Source organism: Apiospora phragmitis (genome assembly GCF_038363925.1).
Source record: "Apiospora phragmitis strain CBS 135458 chromosome Unknown utg000007l:2111988.0-4706623.0:1.0-2598199.0, whole genome shotgun sequence".
NCBI lineage: Eukaryota > Fungi > Ascomycota > Sordariomycetes > Amphisphaeriales > Apiosporaceae > Apiospora > Apiospora phragmitis.
In genome coordinates this window covers 1,611,636-1,638,228 of record NW_027117406.1, presented here as the reverse complement: position 1 = coordinate 1,638,228, position 26,593 = coordinate 1,611,636, and the positions used below count along the sequence as shown (strand labels likewise).

The 26,593-nt window shown below is 42.0% G+C and overlaps 7 protein-coding genes across 7 annotated transcripts; 4 read left to right on the top strand and 3 right to left on the bottom strand.

Moving 5' to 3' along the window:
* Nucleotides 1–505: 505 nt before the first annotated feature.
* Nucleotides 506–875, top strand: PG994_008121 (methyltransferase; the record flags this gene model as incomplete). The annotated part of the gene is made up of 2 exons (XM_066859530.1): nt 506–744; nt 824–875. 2 exons carry the CDS (start codon nt 506–508, stop codon nt 873–875), a joined length of 291 nt encoding a protein of 96 aa, XP_066715017.1.
* Nucleotides 876–1,440: 565 nt separating this feature from the next.
* Nucleotides 1,441–2,589, bottom strand: PG994_008120 (short-chain dehydrogenase/reductase family protein; the record flags this gene model as incomplete). Its single annotated transcript, XM_066859529.1, has 2 exons — nt 1,441–1,558; nt 1,655–2,589. 2 exons carry the CDS (start codon nt 2,587–2,589, stop codon nt 1,441–1,443), a joined length of 1,053 nt encoding a protein of 350 aa, XP_066715016.1.
* A 13,348-nt stretch (nt 2,590–15,937) lies between these two features.
* On the bottom strand, nt 15,938–16,141 carry PG994_008119 (uncharacterized protein; the record flags this gene model as incomplete). The annotated part of the gene is made up of 1 exon (XM_066859528.1): nt 15,938–16,141. The coding sequence occupies one exon, from the start codon at nt 16,139–16,141 to the stop codon at nt 15,938–15,940; it is 204 nt and encodes a 67-aa protein (XP_066715015.1).
* A 1,402-nt stretch (nt 16,142–17,543) lies between these two features.
* On the top strand, nt 17,544–19,707 carry PG994_008118 (uncharacterized protein; the record flags this gene model as incomplete). Its single annotated transcript, XM_066859527.1, has 4 exons — nt 17,544–18,314; nt 18,455–18,633; nt 18,719–19,085; nt 19,150–19,707. 4 exons carry the CDS (start codon nt 17,544–17,546, stop codon nt 19,705–19,707), a joined length of 1,875 nt encoding a protein of 624 aa, XP_066715014.1.
* A 1,327-nt stretch (nt 19,708–21,034) lies between these two features.
* PG994_008117 (uncharacterized protein) lies at nt 21,035–22,071 on the bottom strand (the record flags this gene model as incomplete). The annotated part of the gene is made up of 5 exons (XM_066859526.1): nt 21,035–21,082; nt 21,468–21,738; nt 21,797–21,883; nt 21,925–21,983; nt 22,060–22,071. The coding sequence occupies 5 exons, from the start codon at nt 22,069–22,071 to the stop codon at nt 21,035–21,037; spliced, it is 477 nt and encodes a 158-aa protein (XP_066715013.1).
* Nucleotides 22,072–22,300: 229 nt separating this feature from the next.
* Nucleotides 22,301–23,205, top strand: PG994_008116 (uncharacterized protein; the record flags this gene model as incomplete). The annotated part of the gene is made up of 2 exons (XM_066859525.1): nt 22,301–22,679; nt 22,826–23,205. 2 exons carry the CDS (start codon nt 22,301–22,303, stop codon nt 23,203–23,205), a joined length of 759 nt encoding a protein of 252 aa, XP_066715012.1.
* A 650-nt stretch (nt 23,206–23,855) lies between these two features.
* On the top strand, nt 23,856–25,359 carry PG994_008115 (uncharacterized protein; the record flags this gene model as incomplete). The annotated part of the gene is made up of 4 exons (XM_066859524.1): nt 23,856–23,972; nt 24,032–24,300; nt 24,366–24,634; nt 24,701–25,359. 4 exons carry the CDS (start codon nt 23,856–23,858, stop codon nt 25,357–25,359), a joined length of 1,314 nt encoding a protein of 437 aa, XP_066715011.1.
* Between the last annotated feature and the right edge of the window lie 1,234 nt (nt 25,360–26,593).

The following is a 26,593-nucleotide window of genomic DNA, read 5'->3' as shown; positions in this document are numbered from 1 at the left end:
ACAGGAATATGGACACTGGAATTCGGTAATACCTCCTCCTTCTTTCACACCCCCGTCAGGGCTATTATACAAGTCTTGACCCGCAGCCGGACACTAAAATCAAATTCCCCCTTTCGACACAGCTGAGGAAAACCCGATATCCGACGTCATCGGGACCGACCTGAGCATGATCCAGTCCCGGCCATGGAAGCCCAACTGCCAGTTCGTGCTCGAGAACTCCGAGACGGACGACTGGCTGTTCCCGCACAGCTTCGACTACGTGCACCTACGCGGCGTACTGTCCTGCTTCCACGACGTGCGGACGGTGATCCGGCGCGCCTTTGACCACCTGTCCCCGGGCGGCTGGATCGAGTTCCAGGACGGCGTCTTCGACCTCGCAGGCCACGAGGACGGCTCGCTCGAGGGCACCGCATTGCAAAGGTGGAACACGCTCCTGCGCGAGGGTGCCGCGGCGCGCGGCCGCGACTTGGCCAAGGCCCGGCACTACAAGCAGTACCTCCTCGACATGGGTTTTGTCGACGTGATTGAGCGCCTCATCATGGTCCCCGGCGGGCCTTGGCTTGCCGAGGACGACAAGATGAAGATCGTAGGGGTGTACATCACCAACATCATGAGCACGGGTGTCGTGGGAAGCTTCAAGCCCTTCTTGACATCGGCGGGGCTGTCGTCGGTGGAGATCGAGGCGATATCGGAAGAAGTCCGGCGCGAGATGCTGGACCCGAGCATTCGCTGGAGTATACCATTGTAAGCCGTGGAAGACACCCGCCTATCACTAACAAACTCGACATGCAACAGGTTAACCAAGGTTCTTACCATAATGCAGCTATATCGTGTACGGCCGGAAACCGTACAGCGGGGAAAACGAGGCAGATTAGGGCAAGTAGCTGTCAGTCTCAGCTAAATACGTTTCCAGAGGGTTATGTTGCCTCGCCAACCTAGAGGTTAAAGACATTAGAAACTAGAAATGTTATGAATAGAGGGGGATGCTGGAAGGCTCTGTCCACCAACATTCGAGCTCGAGTCTGGCTGTACAGGACGGGCTCCTGGGCAGAGAGATACGATAGCAAACTTGCGGTCGAGCTGTAAAAGACTCGGTCTGTGTAAGCTGTCACTCAGGAGGAAACAACTACTCTGAAGCATGAAAAATCAAACGGCTGCTAAAAGAAAAGGCTTTAGTCAAGAAGCGGGACGGCTTCGTCGCGTCGGACTCAGCTGACTAGAGGCGTTCAAAGGCACCAAAAAAGCAATAGGTAAAACATACAACACCGAGGATTCCCAGGTCGTCACCGACCCTAGTACTAATTCGGCTCTCTGCTGATTATATATGGGAGAGCGGACGGGATCCCTAGTATTCAGCAAGATATGGTCGTATGTGGTAGATAAAAGCTTTTTGGGTGATCATATACCTAAGACCTTAGCTCTATCAGTCTTCTTGTGGACTTAAGCTAGATCATCTACGATCTTCTCAACCCCTGCGAATGATAATTCGTCCATAGTCTCTCTCCACAGCCGTTGACTAGCCACCTTAGCCTCGTCCGCATACACAAAGGGTGCCATCCTAGCCCAATCGTATACATGTCAGTCTCATTGTAACATCACATGTGGGCAAGGGGAGTCGGGGAATTGATAGGATGTGCGGCTGTAAACAACTCACGGTCGTATCACGCAATCCTCGACGTACTGCCCATGCGACCTCGGGCCCTGGACCGTCGCCGCGCTCACGAGTGAGCGCGCCCCAACGGCGGCCGACCGGCCCATGAGCCGGATGAAGACGGCCACCGGCAGCCCGAGCTCGCGGTTGAGCCCCGAGCCGTGGCACAGGCCCGGGTTCGCGCAGTTGACGACGGCCGTCGCCGCCGGCACGCGCCGCGCCAGCTCCGCCAAGAAGAGCTGGCCCAGCAGCTTCGTGGTGCCGTAGCGGTCGTAGATGTTGAAGTGTGCGGCGTCGTCGAACGAGGGCAGGAGCGGGTCGCGGTCCTTCTCGGGGAATTTGGCCCATGCGGCGGTGTCGGATGAGACGATGACGATCCGCCCGGGGCCTTCTGCGGGTGGCGAAGGTATGGTGCTGCTGCTTGGTTTGAATGCGCGGAGTAGGAGAAGGGTTAGTAATGCGGTGGATAAGTAGTTGGTCTGCACATCCTCCTCGTGGCCCGTCTCGGGGTTCAACGCGAACGAGGCGCGGTTCACTGCCGCGTTCAAAATAGCGATATCGAGCCGCGGCTGGAGGCTCTCAGCCCGCCGCGCGAATGCGACGACGGACTCGTACGAGGCGTAGTCCAGCCTCCACACCTCGATGGTCTGGCCAGCGTTCGACGGGTTCCCGGCCATCAGGGTCTCGCGGGCGACCTCGCCCTTGTGTTCGTCGCGGACGGCCAGGATCAGCTTGCTGACGCCGAGATCAAGGAGCTGCCGGCAGCATTCCAGGCCAATGCCGCCGTTCGCGCCGGTCACGATGGCCGCCTGCCCGTCCAGGTCGACATCATCGCGCGAGACGGCGGGCGGGGCCCCGGAAAACTGCCGACGGATAAATTGGAGCTGGCTGGCTTCCTGTTCCGGCGTAATGTCAAAGGTAACTGCGGGTGCCGTCATCCTAGAAAGAGAGGTCGATATGTGCCTGAACCTTTATTTAATGACCCAAAATGATGAGATAGAGATCAGCTGTAGACGGTAGAAAGGGCTCGTCTGATTCTTATAAACCGCCCAAAAGGAGCCAGGGCTTTCTATTGAGGTGTATTACCAACCCGATCGTTATGACCTCACAAACGCACAGTGTCGCCAAATTTGCACAACTGTGATGCCCAAACGATAAGCGTGGCACAATCACAGCTGCTAAGCACCCTAACCACTTAGCCGTCCTACTACATAAGCAGTTACCTACACTTGATATTAAACTATATTGTAACCTAAGTTTATTTTATTAATAACTATTTAAAAAGAAATCGGAAAATTATAACTTTAATGAATTTTAATTTTATATAGCTAGTAATATTAAAACCGCTTTTTAAATTTAGATTAATAATTTAAATCGCTTTATTTTTTTCGATTTATTTTAAAGGTTATATTATTAACTTATTATTTTACTTTTAATTATTATTATATTTTATATTATAATAAATGTACGATTAAAGTCTTTAATTATTTAATAAGCTTTAAGCTTATATATTTTATTTAATTTAACTTATAAACGATTCTTTTTTTACTTTAACTTAATTAATTAAGCGTTTAAAATATTAGGCCTTTTTTAAGCTTACGAAATAATAGCCTCTTATAAGTGTTATTTTTTTAAAGAGTACGTTTAAAGGTTCGAGTTTTTAAAAAGCGAGGTTAACGTTTCTTTTTTAAACTATTAAAGAAATCCCGGTATTTTAAAACATTTCTTCGTATATAAATAGTTCGGGGTTTAAGATCGTCGGGTTATTTAAGTTCGGTACGTCTAGACTCGGTTTCGATTCGCCTACCGTAATTAATTTTATTTTAATAAAGGTTATCGTTTTATAAATTATATAATAAGGTTATTTAAATATATAATTATATATAGTTTAATTAGTTTTATATATAATTCGGAACCTAGTCTCCTTTTTATAATATATACTCGGGAAAAGGGGTTCCTCCTCGTACGGTTAATTTAATTCGGCTCTTCCTTCGAATTTTTAACGGGCGGAAACTCTCGGGGCTCCTTAATACGGTCGCCTTTATGTCGGTAAGGGCGTAAAACCGTTTCTTTATTCTTATTAATTTATAATTACTTGACGTAATTATTAATTAATATTAAATAAGCTTTCGTATATATATATAAGTAGGTTTTCGATCTAATCGAGGTTATATTACTATATTTTATTATATATTTTTATTTTTAATACGAGCTATAAAAAGTATCGTTTACCCCTCTTTTAAAGTAGTATAGACAGCTTTAGTCTTAGCTATTTTAATCAATAATAAAGAATTAAATATTTTCGAACTTTTCGCTTTAATATTAAAAAAAGACTTAAATTTAAAAGGTATGATTTATAAAAAATATATATTTCGTTATAGAATAGTTTTATATTTAATTACTATAGCTATTATTACTTCGAGTTCTCTGGTTTTATTTATAATAAATAAATATTTCGTAATTATATTATTATTAATAAATTTTTAAAATAAATTAACGAATAATTAGTTTTAAAGATTTATTCGTAAATCATAAAAGTTATCGCTACGGTTTAAAAACTATTATTATATAACGAACCGAGTTTCCGGGGAAACTAAGTAGACGTACTAGGTTTATACTAACAGGTGAGTATATATCTAGACGTATCGCAGAACTCGAGTCTGCGATGTAGTAAGTAATAACCGTAGAATAAATCGTAAGCTTAATATGTAATTAAGTATTTATAAAGGTTATTAAAGCTATTTATTTTATTAATAAGTAAGATTAATATTTAAATTAAATATTAAAATAAAGAGTATTTATATAAAATATATAAAGAAACGTTTATTATTATATATTTAATCATTTTTTTATTAATTTATTAAATTACCGTATTAATTAGTAATCTATTTTAATAGGCTCCCTTAAAGCGTCGTGATTTTATAGCTCCGGATTTACGGGGAGCGCTACGTTCTAATCGCTCTTTATTACGTAATTACCGTTACCGTAGTTTCCTCCCGTCGCCGCCTGTAATATTTTATACTTAGGTATGCCTTACTTTTAAAGCGTAGGTAAGTTTATATTAATATAATTAGCGGTATGGTCGTAAGCTATAATATCGTAGCCTGGTCGGGGTATTATAAGCTTGTTTCGATAAGTAGGGTTTTTTAGCCGTATAATTAGGTTAGGTTATAATATTATCCCTTTTTTTTTAATCGTTTTTATTTTTAAAACGTTACGTCGTTATAAGTACTTTATTTTTTTATTATATTAAGTTATAGTAAGTTTTCTCCTTTTATTTATTTTTTATTATAATATATATTTATTATAAATAATCGTATTAAAAAACCTCGAAAAACTCGCGAACGTTTCTTTTATATGAATATATTTCTTTTAATAGTCGTACCGCCGATATGCTTTATTTTTATTACTTTAAAAATAAAAAAAAGAACTATAAAATTACGGACCGTTCTTTTAAGTATAAGGAGTATGTAAATCGGGGTCGCGCCTGTGACGATTTCGTAGCGTTTTTTTTAAAGAAGGTCTTTACGTAATAGCGTAAGCTGGATAATAATAAAGAGGAGGCTAGTAAGCGATTATTATTATTTTATTCCGAGTTGGCGAAGCTTTAATCTTAGCTTGTTAAGGCTGCGGGTTGCCTTTCCCGGATTCGAAAGATTCGCCGAAAGGTAAAAGAGCGGGGTGCTAATTTATTTAAGCGCGATATATAAGAGCTTAATATAAAAGACGAAATTCTTTTTATATTAAAAGGTTATAAAACTTGTTTAATAAATAACCTTTAATATATAGGGGTTTTAAACGACGTAGACTAGTTTACTTTAAGTTTATCTAATTTTCCGGATCTTAGCTCGTTAGTTCTAGTAGAGGGGGTTTCTCTTTAAATTTCTAGAGTTCTTTCGCGGTATTCGCTAAGTGTTTCCTAAGCTTTTAAATGTTATTTTTTAATAGGTAGTTTTTCTACTTAACGAGATATTCCTATTTTCGTCCGGTCTTTTTTTTAATAATTTTCTCGACTTTATATTCGTACTAATCTGTTTCGATTTCTAGTTGTGTATCGATTTTAATATCTTTAAAGGCTGGTTCGAATAGTGAGGTATAAAATACGGGGTATATTCGTATTATTTTTAATAACGATAATTAGTAATTAGTTTTTAAAGTAATTTTAACGATTTCGAATAGTTTAATCTTTTTAATGTCTAGTTTCGTACTTAAGTTTTTAGTTTTAATATTTCGTTATAAAAAGTAAACATTATTTCCTTTTTTAAAAATTAATTCTTTTAATTTTAATTAATTAATATATATTTTTATCCTTTTTAAAAGAAGATAAGATTTTCTTATAATAATATTTAAAATTGTTTTAATTTTTCGATTTATATAGTTACTATCGGTACTAGTTTTTTTTAAAGGTTATTTAATAATATTTAGTTCGAATCCGTAATTTACGCGGAATAGTAATATGCGTATTATTTTATTATCGGCGCTATTATATATAAACTAAGTTATTAGAAATAATTATACTTAATTATTTTAATATTTAATTTATACGTTTCGTTTAACCGTTAGTTTAAGGGTAGTAAGTTATTAATAGCTTATATTTAACTTTTAATTATATTATAAATAATTTTTAAAACTTAGCGGTAAGTAGCTTATCTTTATTCGAAATAATCGTTTTTAATAGTTTATACTAGTTTACGATTATTCTTAAGAATATGTATACGAGGTTATTTATATCGTTTATTTTTTTATAAGGTAAGAAATAAGTATACTTAATAAGTTTATCCGTAATAACTAAGATGCTATCGTATTAAACTTTCGTTAGCGGCTTTTTTAATAGAGGCAGCTTAATAATAAAATCTAGCGCGATCGTTTTTAAGCTCTATTTAAAGGTGCGATTAGTTATAATTCTCCGTAAGGTTTATACCTAGCGGACTTTATTTTATTATAAAAGTTATATTCGTTAATTGCTTTAATTATAATAGCTTTAAAAGTTTTATAATCGAACTATTTAAAAATACGTTTCTAGGTTTTAAATATTTTTTAATACTTATATATAAGGTGTTTATAAAATTCCTAAATAAATTCCTAGCGGTATAGCTCTAGAATATAGACCTTGTTTTAATAATAGGTGGTATTATTCTAAGTATTAAATTACTTATTAACGGGGTTTAAAATATGCTTTTATATTTCTTTTATTTATTTATTATTATATTATACCTTACTAATAATATTTAATTATCGTGACGGTATAAGGTTATTATCTTAGTCTTATATAAGGATAGTTTTAGTTTTAAAAGGTACTTTTTTTTAGTAATCTAGTCGTCGGCTTAACGCGTTTACGCAGCTGTTTTTACTACGCTTCTAGTAAATGATAATAAGGTTAAATTCGGAAAAGAATTTAGACTATTATATTTATCGTTTATTTAGCTCTTTCGTAATAGTGAACGTTATAAGGTTTTTATAGTCGGTGTAGACCTTTATTAGCTCGGCTATTCCGCTAAAATAATATCTCTATTCTTTACAAGCTTTAATAATAGCTATTAGTTCTTTATCGTGGATTTAATCGTTAAGCGCTAATTTATTTAATTTTTTTAAAAAAATGCGATATGGTATGATTTCTTGTTATTGTTTTATTAATTTAGCTGTCCTCCGATCGCGTAATTTAATACGTCGGTCTCGATTTTAAAAGGTTAAGTAGGATTTATTACGCGAAGTATTAGTTCGTTAAAAATTAGTTCTTTAATATTATAGAAAGCTTTAGCTTTTTTTTCCGTTTATCGAAATAGTTCGTTTTTTTTCGTTAAGTTTATTAAAAGTATCGCTATTCTATTAAATCCGGGCATAAAAATCCGGTAATAATTAGTTAGTTTTAAGAAATATTTAACTTTTATAGCGTTTATAAGCGTAAGCTATTCTTTAACTATTAAGATTTTAAAGGGTTCTATCTAGATTTCTTTAAAGAATACTATATATCTTATAAATATAATTAATTATTAATAAAACTCACTCTTTTTTAAGTTAATTAATAGGTTAGCGTTTTATAGCTTTTAAAGTATTAGCTTTACGTGCTCCTTATATTATTTTTTGCTTTTAAAATAAATAAGGATATTATTAAGGTATGTTATAACGAACTTATCGAGGTATTCGTATAAGATATAGTTAATTATAGCTTAGAAGTTAGTTAATACGTTAATTAAGCTAAATGGTATAGCTTAATATTTAAAGTGTTTATACTTTATACGAAACGCGGTTTTCTATTCGTTTCTTTTTTTAACGCGGATTAAGTTATACGTATTAAAGAGGTCAAGTGCTATAAAGATTTTAATGTGTAATAATTTATCCCGTAGGTCGCTAATTAATGGAAAGGGGTATCGATTTTTAATAATAATTTCGTTAAGCTTCTAATAATCGATATATATACGCCATTTAAGTTTCCCGTCCTTGCTTTTTTTTAATATAAAAAGTATAAGAAAACTTATTAGTAATATAAAGGGTTGTATAACTCCTTTTTAGAGGTTTTCCGTGATATAATCTTTTAAGGCTTATTCGTACTCTTAGTTTAATTTATAAATTACTATAAAAGGGGGTTCCTTCTCGTTTTTTAAAGGTATTTTATAATCCTATTATATATAATGCGGTAACCCGTCCTTTAACTTCTTATTAAAGAGGGTTTCGAACTGCCGGTACTTTTTTAATATAATTATTATATTTTTCGGCTTAAGTTCTTTAATAATAACGTATACTTTAAATATTTTAAGTTTACTAAAGAGTTTTCTTTTAAACCGTTATTTATTAATTAAACCTTTTTTTAATATATTTTATTAAAATTAGCTAGTTTTTTAATTAATTTTAAGATTATTTATTTATAATTAAGATATTTTTAAAATTATATCGTATCTTACGATATCCGTAATATAACACGTAATTCGTTTATAACGTTTTTCGATATTAATCGAAAAGTTCGCGATTTCTTTCCGTATATCTTTATTTTTATAGGTTATAAATCTTTTATTAATAGTTTTAAGTTAGTATAGGGCGTCCTTCTCTTTTTATTTTAATTCGAAGGAGTTAACGATTTGTAGTAAAATATAGTTTCCTTATATTCCGTTATTAAGTAACGCTTTAATATAAACTCTTTTTACGTTTATTATTAATATAATATATTTATAAATATCTTTTTTATTTATTATTTAATATAAGGACTTTTCGCGTTCCGCCGAGTATTATTCTTTTATAAGCGGCGGGAGTCGTTTCTTAACCGCTAGGGTTATTTATATCTTCGTATTTAAGTCTATTTTTACTTATAGGTTATATTATATACCGGGGGTAGTATTTTTACTCGGATACGTTCCCTTGTAGTTAGGTTGCTGGCCCTTGTAGGTTTTCGAATACCAGCTCGCAGGTCCTTCCTTTTTTAAGATCCTGCTATCGTACCGCTCGTAGATTGCCGTCGTTATTCGTTATTTATCGGGTATTTCGGGGTATTAAGAGGGTTAGTCCTTTAATAATTATATAAATATAATCGGTATCGGTATTTTTTTATTTTAAAAATTCTTTATTAGTTTTATAGATTTAGATTAATATTAGCGCGATCTTTTATTACGCGTATTATAAGAACTTAACGGCGTCGATATTTTTTAAATATTCGGTATATTTTTACTTTTTTTAAGGCGTGTATTAAATAATTATTATTTCTATTATTCTTATTTAATTTTTCTTAATTAATATTATATTAATTAATTAAAATCGTTTCGTATAATCACGTACGCTAGGTGCTATATAATATAGATATATAAAGTGTTTTAGTAATCGTAGGTGGCGACGAATAAAGTTTATCCGATTCGTTAAGGAAACTAGTAGTGGCTGATTTTCTTTTCTAAGTATTTTATATAAGCGTTATATACGTATAAAATTTATAAAGTAAATAAGTAATTTCTTATATTAAAGTTAACCGTAAAGTAGTTATTTATTACGTAATTCTTTTTTAAGCTAGTTTTAAGCGCTCGTTATAAGAACTAGTTAAGTTTAACATGTCCGGTAGGTACTCGTTCTTTTAAGATAGTAACTTAACCGTTTTCGTGGAATCGGTATAATTATTATGCGATAATATGGATAAGTTCTCTTAAAAGTAGTTATTTTAAGTACTCGGGTTATTGTTTAGCGATTTATTCTTTTTTAAAAGTGATAGTCGCGATTATGTTATCCGACTTATTATTATCCTTTAGTTCAACCGTTAGGGTTTATCGTTATAATATAGTAACGGTCCGAGACCTAGTTTATTTAAAGAACTACTTTATTCTTTCTTTATCCGCTAAGTGTATAGTATATTTATCGTTATAATAGGCCGTTTAAGATAGGCTATCGTAAGTTACGTCGAGTATATCGGTATTATTATTTATAATAATTATTAAGGTTAGTTTTCTTTTAATAGCGTTAATATATTATTCGTTAAGGACTTATTAGAATACTTTTTTCGCGCTTCGATATTTTTTAACGTAATACTTTTTTTTTAATTATAATAAATAACTTCTTACTTTTTATTATTATAATTACCTTCGTTACGTTATATAATATTAAAGTTTATTAATTTATTATAAAATTTATAAGTTATCTTTTTTTATAATCGTTAAACGAGTTTATTAAAGTTAGTTCGAAACCGATCTAGTTTAAGCGTATAGTTATTTTACTTCTTAAGTCATTGTTTATATAAACAGTTATCGATCTTAATAACCTATTCGACGTATATATTAAAATCATCTAGCCTATCTCTTCGATTAACTTCGTCCTTTATATCCTCGTATAGACCTGCGTAAAAGAGGGTTATTAAGGCGTCGTTATTACTTTATTCTATTTTAAAAGAGATCTATTTAAACTTAACAGCGTATTAAAAAGCGGATCCTTTTTACCGGAGCTGTATAAGTATCCGTTCCGCCGTTTAGTTTTTGTCGGGAATTTTAAAAGTGGCCTTTAATTTCTTTTTAAACTTTAAGTATCGTCGGAAGATCTTCTTCGTATCGTTCTCATAGTTATTTTCGTCGGGATGGTCGAAATAGTCTCTTATAATAAATTCGAAATATACGAGGGTATTTCTTTTAAAGAATCCTGCGGCGTAAAGGACTTTGTTTAGCTCGGTAACGATAATATTAGCGTAAAATTAAAGGTAGGCCTTTATTTAAATAAGAAAGCTTTAAACGTTACCTTTATAACTATTATAAGATTAAGGTAGCGAGAGCTTAAAGCTATTATTTCTAAGCGTTAAAATTACTATAATTTATTTTATAAGCTAGGTGTTTATTATAACCCGACCTAATTATACGGCTAAAAGACCCCACCCGTCGGGACGGGCTTATAATACCCCGACCAGGCTACAACACTACAGCCTGCGACCGAACCGCCAGCCACACCAACATGAAGCCACCTATACCCTAGAAACAAGGCACACCTAAGCATAGAGCACTGAAGGCGGCAACGGAGGAAAAACCACGGCAACAAGTGGTCCCGTGACAAGGAGCGACTGGATCGCAGCGCTCCCAGTAAGCCAGGAGCTACGGGATCACGACGCTCCAAGTGAGCCACCGGGATGGATCACCAACCAACGCGGTGATCCAACCGATTAGTGAAGGAGAGATTAGATATATAACGATAGACGTTTCCCCTATATATCTTATATAGATACTCTCTATTTTAGTGATTAATTTAAGTATTAATCTAACCTATTAGTAAAGTAAACAGCCTTAACGACTTTATTATAAATACTTTTAAATTTATACACTTTAGTTACCTTCGTTCCTACGGCTATTATATATTATATCGATAAAAGCGGGCTTTTATCGCACGTTTAAATACTCTCTCGTATTACTAAACATAAACCCCAGTACGTCTTACTAGGTTTCTTTTAAAATCTAGATAGCGTTCGTTACAGTGTTCTCGTCGCGGACTTATTTTAGCTAGGCTTATAGGTGCCGAATTATTTAAAAGATATCAGGTTTTTTAATAAAGTTAATAGTACTTCCGGTAAAAGTTTAAGGTGTTATATTATTTTATAGGGTTATTATTTAAAGGTTTAAGTAATAATTTATAAAAATAAAAGTAATTAAAATATAACGAACCGAGTTTTTTAAAAAATTAAATAAACGTATTATAAAACTCGAATTTATAATATAATAAATAATAATTATAAAATAAATCGTAAATTTAATATATAATTAAATATTTATAAAAATTATTAAAGTTATTTATTTTATTAATAAATAAGATTAATATTTAAATTAATTATTAAAATAAAAAGTATTTATATAAAATATATAAGGAAATATTTATTATTATATATTTAATCCTTTTTTTATTAGTTTATTAAATTACTATATTAATTAATAATTTATTTTAATAAGCTTATTTAAAACGTCGTAATCTTATAGTTCTAGACTCACGAGGAGCGCTACGCTCTAACCGCTCCTTATCACGTGATCACCGCTGCCGTGGTTTCCTCCCATCGCCGCCTGTAATATTTTATACTTAAGTATACTTTATTTCTAAAACGTAAGTAAGTTTATATTAGTATAGCTAGCGGTACGGTCGCAGGCTATAATATCGTAGCCTAGTCGAGGTATTATAAGCTCGTTTCGACAAGTGGGGTCTTTTAACCGCATGATTAAGTTAAGTTATAATATATTATTATATATTAACGCTTTTAAAAATAAGAAAAAAATAAAATAATATTATTTATATTATAAACTTTATAATAATTATTTATTCGTAATAAGCGATATTATAAATAAAATATTTAATTAATTTAATTATATAATAATTATTATTTAAACTTATAATATTATAATTTTATTTATATTATAAATAAATCGAATAAGAATATCCTTATTAAAATCCTACTTTAAAATAAAGAAAAAAAGCTAGATATTCTTTTCGAATATATAATAAACGGGTCGAAAATCTATTATTATAGCTAGTATAGTTTTCAATTTAGGGTAACGGACGATAAATCTCTTTACCTAGTAGATTCCAAGGGGCAAGGTGCGCTGGTCCGTCTTAAGTAGCCGGCCGACGAACAGCCGGAACACGTTATACTTAGGGGTAAGGCCCAGCTGCGCCTGTCGGATAGCCCAGGTTTTAAGATATTCCTCCTAGGCGGAAAAGAGGGTCCTGGCGGACTCCTTAGACTCGGTCCGGGTCGGTCTACCCCTGATTCTGTCCCGCAAGGTGGCTCGGGGTACCTTAAGTCTTTAGAGGCTGCACGTTCCGACTCGCCAGCTTGTACGGCCAAAATGGCACGCTAAATGGCGGATTCGGGGGTTGTGATAGGTATGGCTAGAAAGCACGAGAAGTGACGATTTTAATAGTATCTTCTAATTATTAATAAGGGGGTTAAATACTGACTTGTATGTGAAAAAGGGTTAGGGGGCTTCGCTTATCGGTAGTCAATTTGGGTGGCTGCGTATGTGGTAGGACGGCTAAGTGGTTAGGGTACTTATCTATGTACGTAGTAGGTACTCTCAGCTAATGCATTAGTCGGCTGCAATCCACCTATAAGATACCCGCTAGAGCGTAAGCGCTATCGAGGTTTCAACACTCAACTGCAGCCCCTGGGGCACAGTGCTGGTAATAGCATCAGTGCCTAGCGTCTCGGACTCCGGGTATCTCGGTATACCGAGCAACGTTAGCGAGTCCGAGCCTGCTTACAGTGCCAGATTCGAGCTCACACCTCTAATCTTCTATGACTAGTTTATATAGCATATACTGCCGATTCCTCCGTGCTACCGACATTCCCAGTACACTCTCTCAGCTTAGGGAGCTTGTACGAAGACTTGCCCATCAAAGCTTAGAGTGTGCTTTGAAGCTCCTACAAATCGAGCTGATGTTTCTCCTAGGCCTCTAGCAGATGGTCGTCTATCGTATTGTGTTCCTGCAAGATGAACTCCACGACAATAGAGGGATGCTTCGATGGCTGGACAGAGACCTCCCAAGCCTTCGTCATTTTCAACCGGCCGTGATGCAGCGCTGGCAGGAATGTCCTGTGAGCTCCCACCTGAGTTATTTATCTGAAGATTTTCGACGCTTGGGTCTGAAGAAGGTCATCAGCCATTTTGGCTTCTTTGCGGAGGGGGTTATGATTATTGCAAGCTCTGCTAATGTTATTGGAAGAAAGTATTTCACTTGGCTAGTTGTGATAACAGTTTAACCCCTGGTCGCTATTGCACTTAGACAGTCGGTTGCATAGCTCATTGGTGGTTGTCCTCGCGCAGCGGCTGGAGCATGGAGTACAATATAGATTCAGTGGCGTAATAAACCGGGAATGGGAACAGGGGAGTACATTTCTACATGCCGAAAAAAAAGGGAGAAACAATCGCGGAAGGTCTTAAATGTTGTGAATCTAAGCTCCTAGAACCACAGGTCTCTAAGTAGACTCTACAATATGCCCCTTGCCGGAACGGAGATTATTAGTCAGTGCTATGTATGATTGTATTTCCACCACTGGAAAATCATCGAGTCATGCCTGCCGATTTTACAAGGAGGAGCGTAGAGAAGAGTGCAGATGGACCCCTGAATCTGAGAGTCTCCAAGGGGCTCCATGGACCCAACTTAAGCCCTGAGCGAGTTTCGCCACAGTTCGGGGCTGCGATCAAATCGATACAGGTAATAATGAAACCGTCTTTAGGATTTCCCATCCGGACGGCGACCCGGAGCTCCAGGTTGTGTTTCATAGAAGGAACTCGATCCAGCTTCGGGATAGCTCTGACAGTGCCCTAGTAGCCCGTGAGCTTGGCTCAATCAGTGTGACTGTTAACCTTACCGCTGCTTTACGATATCTGTGTTTCAGTTACGTCAGGCGTTCGATTTCCTAAAGAGAATCACGTAAAGTCACCCGCAACATATGTGCCATCTCTAAAGGAGACCCACAAGCCTCCCAGACCCGTTCGGCTGCAAAGGGGGGATATCAGTAATACCAACAAAACCAATGTGATTACATCCCATCTAGACTCCATATTTAGGTGCATATTCTACTCAGTAAGTCGAGCCACGTCATTCGCAAGTCAATCTATTTCAGATGCCAATCTCTATATGACGTGAAGCCGATTAGCCTCGGTTCTCACCGCTCTGAATAAATGACTTTGGTGGCTTTTTCTATCAACGGCGTCTTGCAGCGTGATTGGCAAGTCTGAAACATTGAAACATGCTAGTCTATCTTCAATAAATGGCCCCGTTGTCTGGGATCCCTGAGAATTGCCACATACTGACCGACAGTGTTTGCTCCATTCGGGAACATCAATCGGCAACTTGGATAGTGAGTGGAATATAGTAACCTTTGTATCCTACTGCGATTTCCATCAAGGGTTAGGATATGCAGCTTCCCCGGGGCGTTCCATATTAAAAGCACCCTGGATGTGTGGAGGGTCCGGTATGGGGCGAAAACGGTTATGCTCCTGTTTTCTTTCTTTTTCTTCGATCCATACAGCCAAACCACGCGACTTGTAAAAAGCAAGTCCCCCTTGTGACCACTTATCATTTAACATCTTACCTGTCAATTTGCCCCTGACACCCATAGTCAAGACTGAAATCTCCGAACGTTCAAATTGACTTCAGAAATAATGAATCTGGAGAACGCAGTCGATCCAGCGCACTTAACATGATGGCTCGGTTCGAGCAGGACGGTGAGGAACTGTGTTTCAACTGCAGGATTTTCGTTTCTCCTATGTAAATAACTGTACCCTGTATCCGCCCGACCCCCTCAGGACAGCTCCATACATCATGATGGCAAGCGGGAATCCCACAAGGATGTGCTTGAAGACCTGCATCTATATCAAAATCAGGAACAGGCTGGAATGGTATGAGGATTTTCACTTGAATAGTTCACATCGTCAAATACCCATTCGCTGCCACCAGCGTCTCGGTACTTCAACTACCTCTGACAGAACAACGTCACGGAATGTTTATATTCACCAGTGCCAGAGCAGCCAGGATGGAAACGACTCGACCCACGGCGTCATCGGATGCCATTGACGCTGTAATGTCAGCACGTGGAAGTTGCGGTAGATTCATAGCTGAGCAGCTCCTAAGGGTTAGTGATGAGCGCCGGTCATTTATCTACCGTACATAGCAATGGCTGACAAGGATATCGAAAGGGCTGTTGCCATTTACGATCGATATAAGCACAAACTCCAATTTCTAGTCGACACCATGACAGCAAGAGGGCGACCTACGACGCTATCTATTGCGCTCAGCGACGAAGATGCTGTCGTTCGTGATCCGGGTATCATCCACGTCATACAGCATCTCTCAGATCCCCGTATCAAACTCGATGCGGGTGTGGGGAAGATGCTTGGCAATGAAGGCGGTCTCCGTCGCCACCTTGAGGGCGTAAGAGACGCGTCGGCAGTTGAGCCATACGCGCGGCAGATAGCGGCAGTCGATGATTTTGCTGATTATGCGGGTCCACACCTCGAGAGGAAGGTGTGGACACTTGGGCTGGTGGGCATCCATCTTCGTGGTCTGCATTGCGCTCGATTGACATGGTGGCTGGCAGATAAATATGTCCAAAAGTCGTGTTGTTGGAATAAACCCGCCGCTAATTGAATAGGCCTGCTTACGTCATTGAGAACCCCCACTCTAACCTTATTTTATTGATCCTTCTGGATTGAACCGTGCCGGGCAAAAATGAAGAGCCCCCTGTCACCTGTCGCTCTGTTTGGTTTGGTTCTAATGGACTATGCCTTGTCCGTATTGCGCAAATCCCTTGCCTACTAGCCCTAGCCACATGAAGAAGAACCGCCCCCCGAAAAATCCTTGCCCCAATCAGTCCACACAAAGCCCTGATCCTATCGTGCTGGCAGGAGTTGCCGCGCCGGCTGATGACAAAAGGGGTGTGGCATTGCTGACGCTCGGGTCGAGGGTATCGCAGTAGTGTAAAGACGAATTCGGCAGTGCTCTCACTGCAGTCTGCCGTGCGCTTGGGCTTGGCCCTCATTTGTCGCTCTCGACCCCTCTAGCATGTACACCCGTACAAATGGATAACAATTCGACGTCGCACCGGGGCAAGGCCAGTCAAAGCCTGCTAGAACTCTATGGACACAGGCGTGATTTTAGAGGGGCCGCAAGCCAGACAACCATCCTGCATCGAATGGCAATGGTGACGTCGTATCTATGAAAAGACTTGAGTTGCAGGCTGGTGAAACACACCCTATTCATCAGCTCGTTCACTAAAACAGTTTTCGCCTCTTGGGGACGTCGGTGGCCCCCTATAATTACCAGAATATCAATGAATGCGCCTTGCGAATGTTGTTATTTTTAGATTATGCCTTGCCTATAACCAATAGCTTGCCATATCATCAATACTCATGTAGTACAACTACGGGTGGGGGATTATTAGGGGGGGCGTAAGATGTAATGATAGCGTAGGGTTGCATTCTGCCGGGCCTCATAGATGACGCCTGCATATCAGGTCTGCTCGGCAACCTTTTATATCGACCAAGTATTCATCCATCCTCATTCGCCAAGAGCAAATCTGCGTCTACGCTAGTTGGTTTATTTGGGTTGTGACATGACATTGAGATGCATCAAATATACAACCTGACTCCCTTGTCATTGAAGTTTAAGTTGGGGGCTATAAAATGATGATGGAATGTTGTCTTCCTGATTGGTAAGGCATTCACAACGAACTATCATGTCTTTACCAACGTCGTGTACTCTTTGGAAACTCCCCGGACTCTTCTTGCTTCAGAATTCAAAATCATCTTTTCACTGACAACTTCCTGCGCACTCCCGCCCAATTATCGTAAACTGGTTAGGTCAGGGACAATTCTTCTTGTTCTTGTTTTCACATTCAAGTAAGTTGTACACATGATTCATCGAACGTTTGCCAATGCTTATTCAGGATGATTTCAGTATGGAGACGGACAGCCAAGTCTATCTGGGCGTCTGGACGAACTGGTCTCGTGGATCTGCTACTATGGGGGCAACTCTAACGACAACGAGAGAGAACGGCAATCTCCTTATTGCGTTTACCGCACTCTTCGTTCGGTTTCTTGCCTCTCGGTTCTGGAGAATCTTCGCGATCCTATTCCATCAGTGGTGCTCGACGGCTGACTCACGAGATACTATCCATCATCAGCGCCAGGTTATTCTACGCAACTCATCCTCGCCCGAGTCCGGGCTCATGTCTTTCATTCGCCTGATGTGGGCGTGGCGCCACACAAGCCGGCGGTCTTGGTCAAGGATCCTGCCCGTGGCTCTTTTCACCTTTTTTTTCATCGGCACCTTCACAGTGGCAGGAGGATTCTCTTCTCAAATATCTACGTCGGGCGAAGTCCTACTGAAAGGGGACAACTGCGAGGTTTCCAGCACCGAGTATCGAGGAAACTTCACCCTATCAACTATAGTGTATTCTTACTGGGCGGCTTTTACCAACAACATACACAATAATGCAGAACAATGCTATTCGGATCAAAGCTCTGGTATCCTCGAGTGTTCTAGATTTGTAACCAAAGCCGTTCCGACAGCGGTAATGGATTACGACACGCCGTGCCCTTTCAAAGGTGACATCTGTCGACAGAACAGCGCAAATTTGCGACTCGATACCGGTCATCTGAATAGCAACGATGTCTTCGGGCTTAATGCCCCTAAGGACGAGACGCTGACAGTTCGATATGTTTTGCAGGTCAGTAACCGAGGTCTCCGCTCTCTACTATACAATGAGACAATGCCCCTTCTGACCCCAGTAACATGATAGTCCTGGGGCTACCTAGAAGGTAGAAATTACTCCTATTAGACACTAACTCATCACTGGAATCTAATTAGTGCGCTCCACTGGCCACGGAAGGGCATACGTTCATTAATACCTTTTCCAACCATAACTTTACCTCCTACAATTATGGCGAGATGAATGGGAACGTTACATACGCGGTCCCGGATCTTGAAAGCCAATATGCAATGATGGGTTACAAGTCGCCATCAGATTCATTTAACTTTGTACTCGGGTAAAATTTTCTCCCCTGACAGCCCATTCCACACAGCCCTGGGCCAGTGCGGGAATTTAGCGGGAAGTTTGAACGCGATTCAAAGCGTGGCTCCGTGGTTTGGGCTGACCAGCAAGGACTTCGACTCCGACAGGCCAGCATCGCAGACCAAACTTGGGCCCCTCCTTATATGGGCACATCTTACGGCCTTGTTCGAATCCAGTCTTGATAGTATTATGGACTCACTTGGTTCATCGTCGCTTGCATCCCTGATCTCGCTCAGCCAAGGTTTCATGTTCAGCATTAAAAAAAAAAACCAATGGCAACTTGACGTTACTCAATGGTGGCATATCGTCTTGGCCGGGCTCCAAGCCAAGTTTGTCAACACTGCCCAAGGATACACCGATTCGACTCTTCGGCCTGGCGCTTCCAAACCAGAAAATGTGTTTCAATGGGACTTTTGCCGTAATCAGGTAACTTCACTTACTAAAAACTGAAATGGTAGTAACAAACAGACTAACCAACATACCTCACTAGAAAATCAGAAGTGCGCAGTATGCCAATTTCAACATCTTCGGTCTGGTATTCATGTATACCCTGGGCGCGCTCATTATCGTTATCTCCTTCATCATCGAGCCCATTCTTGGTTTCTTACAGAAGCGCGGCCGGTATAACAAATATGCGTACCTCGAATGGGAAGGAGACACGGCGATTCAGCTCCATCGTGTGGCGCAGGACCAGATCGGCTATGGACAATGGACTCATTGCGACCAGAGGAGTCCGATCACCCAACTAGATGACCTATTGGCCCCTCTTGACATCTGCAACCCGAAACATCGCATGTTAGCTCGCGATATTAACAGTACGGCTCTAGAAGAAAGCAAGTCGTATAACGGGAGCCAGGGATTGTCGGACGAGCCAATCCCCCAGGAGAGCTCTCTCAAACACCATGATGATGGTTTTCCTGGAAATGCTTCCGTGGGAGCCCGCCGAGCTTGTTCGAATGCCCACACCTTCGGCCCCAGGGGCAAGCGTTTTCAGAGCGTTGATGGAGATCTGGAGAATTACCAGAATAGACCTGGCACTGTCTCCTGAACTTCTATGTAATCTCAACATAATACAAATCACAAGCGACACCTGTCACGAGAGGAAGAATTGTTGGCCACATAGACAGCGCAGACTGGATTAAACAAGTTCGGATCGGTGGTGTGACGGCAGCTTTCCCTTTGGTGTATTTTCAATAGTAAGAGATTAGGGGCTCATGGCTTGCTAGTGTCTACGCGTAGTTTACTTTGCTTTTTGTTCATTTTCTTTTGGATTGTAGTCAGGTCTTATTGAAGATACAATATCAACCCAGCAGAGACCAATGGTTCTTAACGACCAGCTTTTGTTTTGCAGACCCAGTGTTCCTCCTTCGTCCATCTTTCTACGTCAAGATGTGCTGCCCCTCTCCTCGCAACTTGTTGGATTAATGATGGAAGGCAGTTGCAACCGTGATGTCACTGGCACCGACATAGTTTCGCGACGTCAATGACCAAATGTTGACTTGACGACCTGGCCATGTTGCTGTACTCCTTCATCATCCAGTTCCCTATCATGAAAGGAGCGGGAGAAACTCCACCGTGGTATCTATCCAAGCAACCCCTCGGAGTGTATGTGTTGTTTAAATGAACTACCTGGTTGACTCGTTGACATGCCGATTGCGGGAGTTTGTTGAACACATAGTTGCAACGTGGTTTGCATGTGTATTCTGAATATGTAGTTGGCTTTATACCTAGGGTACTCATGCTGAAAGGAATTAAGTTAAAGAGGTGGATGCAGGAGTTCCAATAGTTATGAAGGTATCCGGCGGCCCACTCATCGAATGGTACGAAACGATCAGTATCCGGACTTAGGTACAGGACGCCTTCCCTGGTGCTGATCTGTTCCAGTCCCTCTTTGGGAAGCCGACCATCGTCTGAACTGGAGCGCACCCAAGGCAAATTCCGGTATGCGTCCAACGATATTTCAGGATTCCAAGGCAGCAGTTTATATAGCGTCTTCATGGCTGGTAGGTTCATGACGTCCAGGCGCAGATCGTAACCATTGAGAGCTACCTCGCGAGACTCCACACTGACGGAGAGAAGCGGGCTGACCAAACTCCTGGTTGGCATAGGACGTAATGTAGAGCTATGGATGAATACAAGACGGTTTGAGGCCTCGCCCTCAACCACGGAGTTCCACTGTAGCGAGCCATGTTAGCATAATTTCTATGAGCCAGCATCCTCGGAGTAATGTCCAATTGACAATACTTGTCCGTGAGAAGGGGCCAGAAAGCGAACCCGTCGTCGGAGTACCATCATATTGGCACCAAACGGCAGATCATGGGGAAAGGATTCTATTAACGATGTTTAAGCGCAGCTCGCATGGGAGATCAGGGAATCTAGTGAACGCCGGCATTGTGAGCTCTGTTGAGGCGTTTCGCATGCTGCTGTTGAACGGTCGAACACGTCAGTAATAGGTATAGCAACGAGTTCCAATAGCCACCTTTAAAGTTTTGAAGCGTCGGAGTCGCTCGAGGTAGTACTAAAGAGAAGGGAACAAAAATGGCAATGGATAAATTGTTCAAACTGGACATATGTTATCTTATCCTGAAAGTTTTGTTCGCAATATAGATTAGATAGAGTTCAGCTACGGACCGCCCAAGCAAACCTCTTGGCGAGCATGTTCGAGCAAATCCACAGTAAGCAAGTATACCATTCAGTGGAGTTGGCAATTGCATGCCATTGTTACTATTACAAGATCCCTACAATGCTTCTGTTGATACCGAGACTACAGATAATTATATTACAAGAACCAAAATGATGATGACTTACCTCTTTTCCCTCGTCTTCCAAAGGCGCTGACGGCTCGGGGCAGTTGAGGAACGGCCGGTCGGGCTCGTGGCGCATGACGCCGTACACTTTGGAGCTCAACGTCTCCTTCCGGCCACAGCGGAACTCGTACACAACGCGGTCGGGCAAGCATGCCGATGTCGCCCGGGGCGGGGCGAATATCTGCCCGTCGGGCCGGAGCGGGAACTCGGCCTTGTTGACACCGCAGTCGAACGGCAGCTTCGCCTGGTTGCCGAGAAAGTGCGCGTAGTCGCTCTGGGTCGGATTCTAGCCCTCGGCCCTTCTTGATCTGGTACCGCGTCGCCACATACATGGCAGCCTGGGCCTGGTTCGTGGTGTAAGTATGGGATACGTAGTCGCGATTCGGGCCGTTGTCGGTCGCCGGGCAGGCGTAGCCCCTCTTTGCTCTATCGTCGGCCAATACATTTCATGCACATACAGTTCTCGGTTGTGCTCAGTGAACAGGAAACTGAAGCTCGGGGGATGACCTGCGTCCCACTTGCGCAACCACAAGGCAGTAACTTGCCGAATGGTCCTTGGGACACATGCTGTGTGCTCCGGAAGGAAAGCAAACAGTCTGAGACATTGTCAAGCAGTTTCACGTAGATTAGGACGATGGCGCGGCGGCACGTACAGCTCAATCTCAATCACGTATAACAAGCGACATCGACTAATGACTATTACCGTCATCCCCATACAGTCGCGATGAGTCACGTCCCGTGCTTTCCTCTCGTATTTCATTACCACCTTCCCTCTACATCTTTCTCATTTTATTCTCAGCCGCATCAAAACCTCAATCAACGCTAACGTCCAAAATGTCTATGCCGCCAGAGCCTATGTTTGCTTTGTGGGCTACTGCCCAAAAGCATGTGTATCAACCCCCATCAGACGAACAGATGACTGCCTTCAGAGATCTCTTCAGCAACACTTCCCCAAGCGCTGTCGAGGTGTCTGAAATTTCATCCCGCATTGCGAAGCCGTGCATCAAGCCCTGGCGCGAGAGCCCCATACAGGGGCTATGGTCTGTCATCCAGAACGCAGTTGACGAGCTGTCCTCCCAGAACGATAAGCTAGTTGCTCTATTGCTTGCAATGCAGCGATTACCAGATGGGAAAGGTGTACAAGGCCCGGGGCCTTGGTTCGTCGACTTACCCCTATTCGACAACCACTGGTCTGAGTGGGTGGACATGAGCTGTGAGTTCCGATGTGCAGCACTTATCATGAAGGTAATCCATTTCTGGACTAACCTTTGATTCTAATGTAGACTCCAACCCTAACAGGGGCCGTCAAGGTTGGGTGAATCAGAATGCCTTCCTGGCCAAGCTTACGGCAGTCTGGAGGCATCGAATTGTTCCTCGAGCAGCGTCAGCGCGGTGGTGTTTCCCTGCGTAGAGCCTTGGAGCGAACCCCCTGGGATCAGAGCTCGCCGACCTGCCAACCTCCCCCCTGTCCCATCGCAGGGGGTTTTACTGATAGCGAGGATGACAGCGATGATACTGGCAATGAAGATGGTGGTAATCAGGGAGACGAGATTGACGAGAAAGAAGAAGACAGGGAGGATCCCAACAGCAGAATCACCGTGCTAGATGTTCTCGTGCCTGCAGCAGCGCAATGGATCCAGTATTTCCCACGAGAGATATACGAGAAAGCAGCAGCAGGCGGTGAGATGGACTCGGAATACGACCACAACGGTACCAACTTCGGCACCAAGAAGGGCTAAAGCCTGGCGCGTTGGGCGTATTAGCGCAATCGGTTCGAGGAGATGTCGATCATGGAGGAGGTGGAGGAAGGTACAAGACAAGTCGCCAAGGAGGCAGCGCATAGAATGAGCGCTTTTACGGTGAACGCATCTTAGCAACAGCCTTATTGAAGAGTTGGCGTATCTAGTGGTGGAATTGCGTCTCTATCGCGTTGGGTCGACTCGTCATAGCGGTGCATTATTGTATTATGTTGTGTTTCCCTATGTGAGACATGATTAGTCAGAGATAGTCAAAGTAGTAATTATGACTCTTTTTGTTTGCAAAATCGTCCAATCGGATTGCATCCCCTGAGTACCAATATGCAGCCAGTCTCGTTGGGACACTGCCGGAATACTGCCGGGACATTGCCAGGACATTGCCGGAACACTGCACACCAACATTATCTCGACAGACCTCACGCCCCAGCACACCAGAAACGCCCGAGTTGCCTGATAAGGCTGCGTGGCGAAGCAAATGCCGAAAGGAGAGGGAATATATGACGCCACCCTCATAACGCGAATTATCGAGCCGAGGCTTGAAGCTATTTACCCCCTTCAGTTCATGTAAACCTTCTCAACCACATTTCCTCCAGCATCACTAGTACCAAGTCTTTCACCGGGCATATGACAACATGGAATTCGCCGCGAGCGTGCTCACGCTTGTGGGCACGGCCAATGCTACCATCCAAGGGTTGAACCGCATCAGAAAGTCCTGGAAGGAGGCACCAGCTGAGACGAAGGCGACGCACGTAAGTCAGAGCAAAGGTAAATGCCAATCTAGGAGATTGCTAATCTGGGCCTTGAGCAGGATCAGCTCAATCTGTTCCTTGGGTTCATTGACGCATCGTGCGCCCACATCCAGGAAACGGCCGACCCGAATTTGATCCTTGCCGTTACCAACACCCAGCGCGTGGTAGAAGAATTGAAGAGCTTAGTCGACGTTGATCTTCTGGGTAGGGAACAAGAAGTCTCCGACAAGAAGATCAGACTAGCCTGGCTCGGACATAAGTCTGCTGCTATACAAATACGCACAAATCTATCAGACGCACAGGCAAGACTAGGGCTAGCTTTGACCTTGTAAGTGAATGTCCCGATCACCATTGACCGGATTGAAAAGTGGCAGGTCTGACAGATATTCGTAGGCCCTTAACCTCTCGTCTCGATCGCAGGTTCAGCGACATCAAACAAGCCTTGGTGGCAGCACAGATTCCCCCGAACCCTGAGCCAGGGACAACATCGAGTGGCACGGAGATGATCGAAGATAGCGAACTTCGCCGCAAAGACCAGCGCTTCGCCAATTTTGTATGTGAGCTTTCATCAGCGGCAAAGCAGCCCCCCAATGCGTTCAAGCGTTCACCGACGTTCCTCCCCGAGACCTACACTGCCGATGATTCTGGCAGACTCGGTTATAGTAATAGCAGGGAAGTGGAATTGTCTCAATTCTATTGAGCATTTCATTGTATAATCTTCTTTCAAGTTCGACGACAGTACTTCAGTGTCGAAGCACAACTACTCGTCACCATCGAGTCCCCTTATTGGGATATCCTCAGAGCAAAGCCAGCCGGTTCGTCATTACATACAGCTCTGTCATTGCCCTTCACTCTGGAGAATGCCCTGGTAGGGTTTCTGCGTACCTGTGAAGTTCCCGACCAAGGTGGACATGTCCACGTCCATTTGGGGCAACAGCCGTCTGGTCTCGCTTTCAAGCAACTGTTGGAGCCAAAATCCGACGTTGACAGGCGCTTGCGGCATATCACAGCTGCGGCGAGATACCTCGATTGCCCAAGATACCGTGGCAGAGAGTTGATCCACCAAAATCTTTGCACACAAGGAATGGTAATGCCCCAATTCATCGCTTGGCTTGACTCGCGATGGGTCATGGAGTCTCGATTTAGCATGGATGCTGATGACATCGACGAATGCTGGTACACATTTCAGGTTCTACATTGCATGAGAAGCCACCCGGTATATAGTTCGCTGGTTGGACTTGTTGAAAGTGATGACGGTGGCCTTCTTGTGTATCTTTGCGAGATTCCAGCGGGGGGGCAGCCTCCTGGGCCAACTTCTTGCAGCCAACAAAGCTGGTACGCCTGTGAGCTGGTAGCGTCGACAGCGATGGTGCCGCCACCTGATTGAGGCGGTAGCCCAGCTTCACTCCAATGGTTTCGTGCACGGGTCGTTAAGCAGGAACATGAAGAACGGTGTGTTCTTCAATGGGAACGACAATGTGAGGCTCCTCAATGGTTTCAGGCGCTCGTTTATTCCCTCCAACAGCCTACTGCGCCCTCCCGAAATACCGGGAGCAGAGTTCGTCACAGTCCTCGTACAACAAGCCGTGGACTTGTTCTCACTGGGCGTCGTACTATGGGGTATAGCAGCAAATGAGATAGGTCTGCGGCAGGCTGCGATCTGCAGGAAATTCGGTTGCCCGGGCTCGGCCAAATCTGGCTGCTTACACACGCACGTTCAGCTTCCAAGTGTCGTTGGTTCTGCGCCGCCCTTCATGGATAAAATTATTGCTGGCTGTAGGGCAGAGAGCCCGGCTGACCGTCCGCCTGCCTGGCGCCTCCTGCGCGAGTTCCCGGGGGTGGACGACCCTGAAGACGAGTTGGAACTGCCTGAAGGGCCTTCACTGCTTCCGAGCTCCCCCCATCTCCTGGTAGAAGACTTGAGGCAACACTTCGGGTGGTCTAGGGCATTGTGCGACGTCTGCTGGGAGCTCACCAGTGATCCATATCACTGCAACTCCTGTAGTAATGGTGATTTTGATATATGTGGGGATTGCTTCGCCAAAGGTCTGCATTGTGGTGACCAACGTCATTATCTGCAGAAAATTATGACCCCGGTAGTGAAAAGGGAATTTTTCTCGAGCGTCGGCATGGATGGTCAGAGACAGGTTCTGGAGCTTTGACAAGTTGCGCTTACTTATGGTGTTGGGCAGTGGATGGCTGGCATGGAGATAGGGTTAGGCAAGCCCCCAAACCCATATAGTCATACGTGGTAATTTCGAAGACACTGATGTAGATCTGCTCATTTTGTTTCAATATGATAGGTTTAGTTAGCCATGACATACTTTGAACTGAATTATTTGAAGCAAGCACTCCCTAAATAGACAGGCGGCGCCGCAAGCTTTTGCACATCGGGTTGCATGCGTGTGGTAAAGCCAAATGACTCCCGTGTTTGCCTAAACGACGATACGTCATTGGGCCACCGACAGAGGGTATGCAGTGGCAAGATACACTAATCGATTGCGTGGCTAAGATATGATTCAACCAGCCCGTGACACTTCCTGTGTGACGTTCTTCCTCTCCGGGCAAAGCCAATTGCTCAAACATCCAATATCCCCAAATACCACCAATTATCAGCCGGC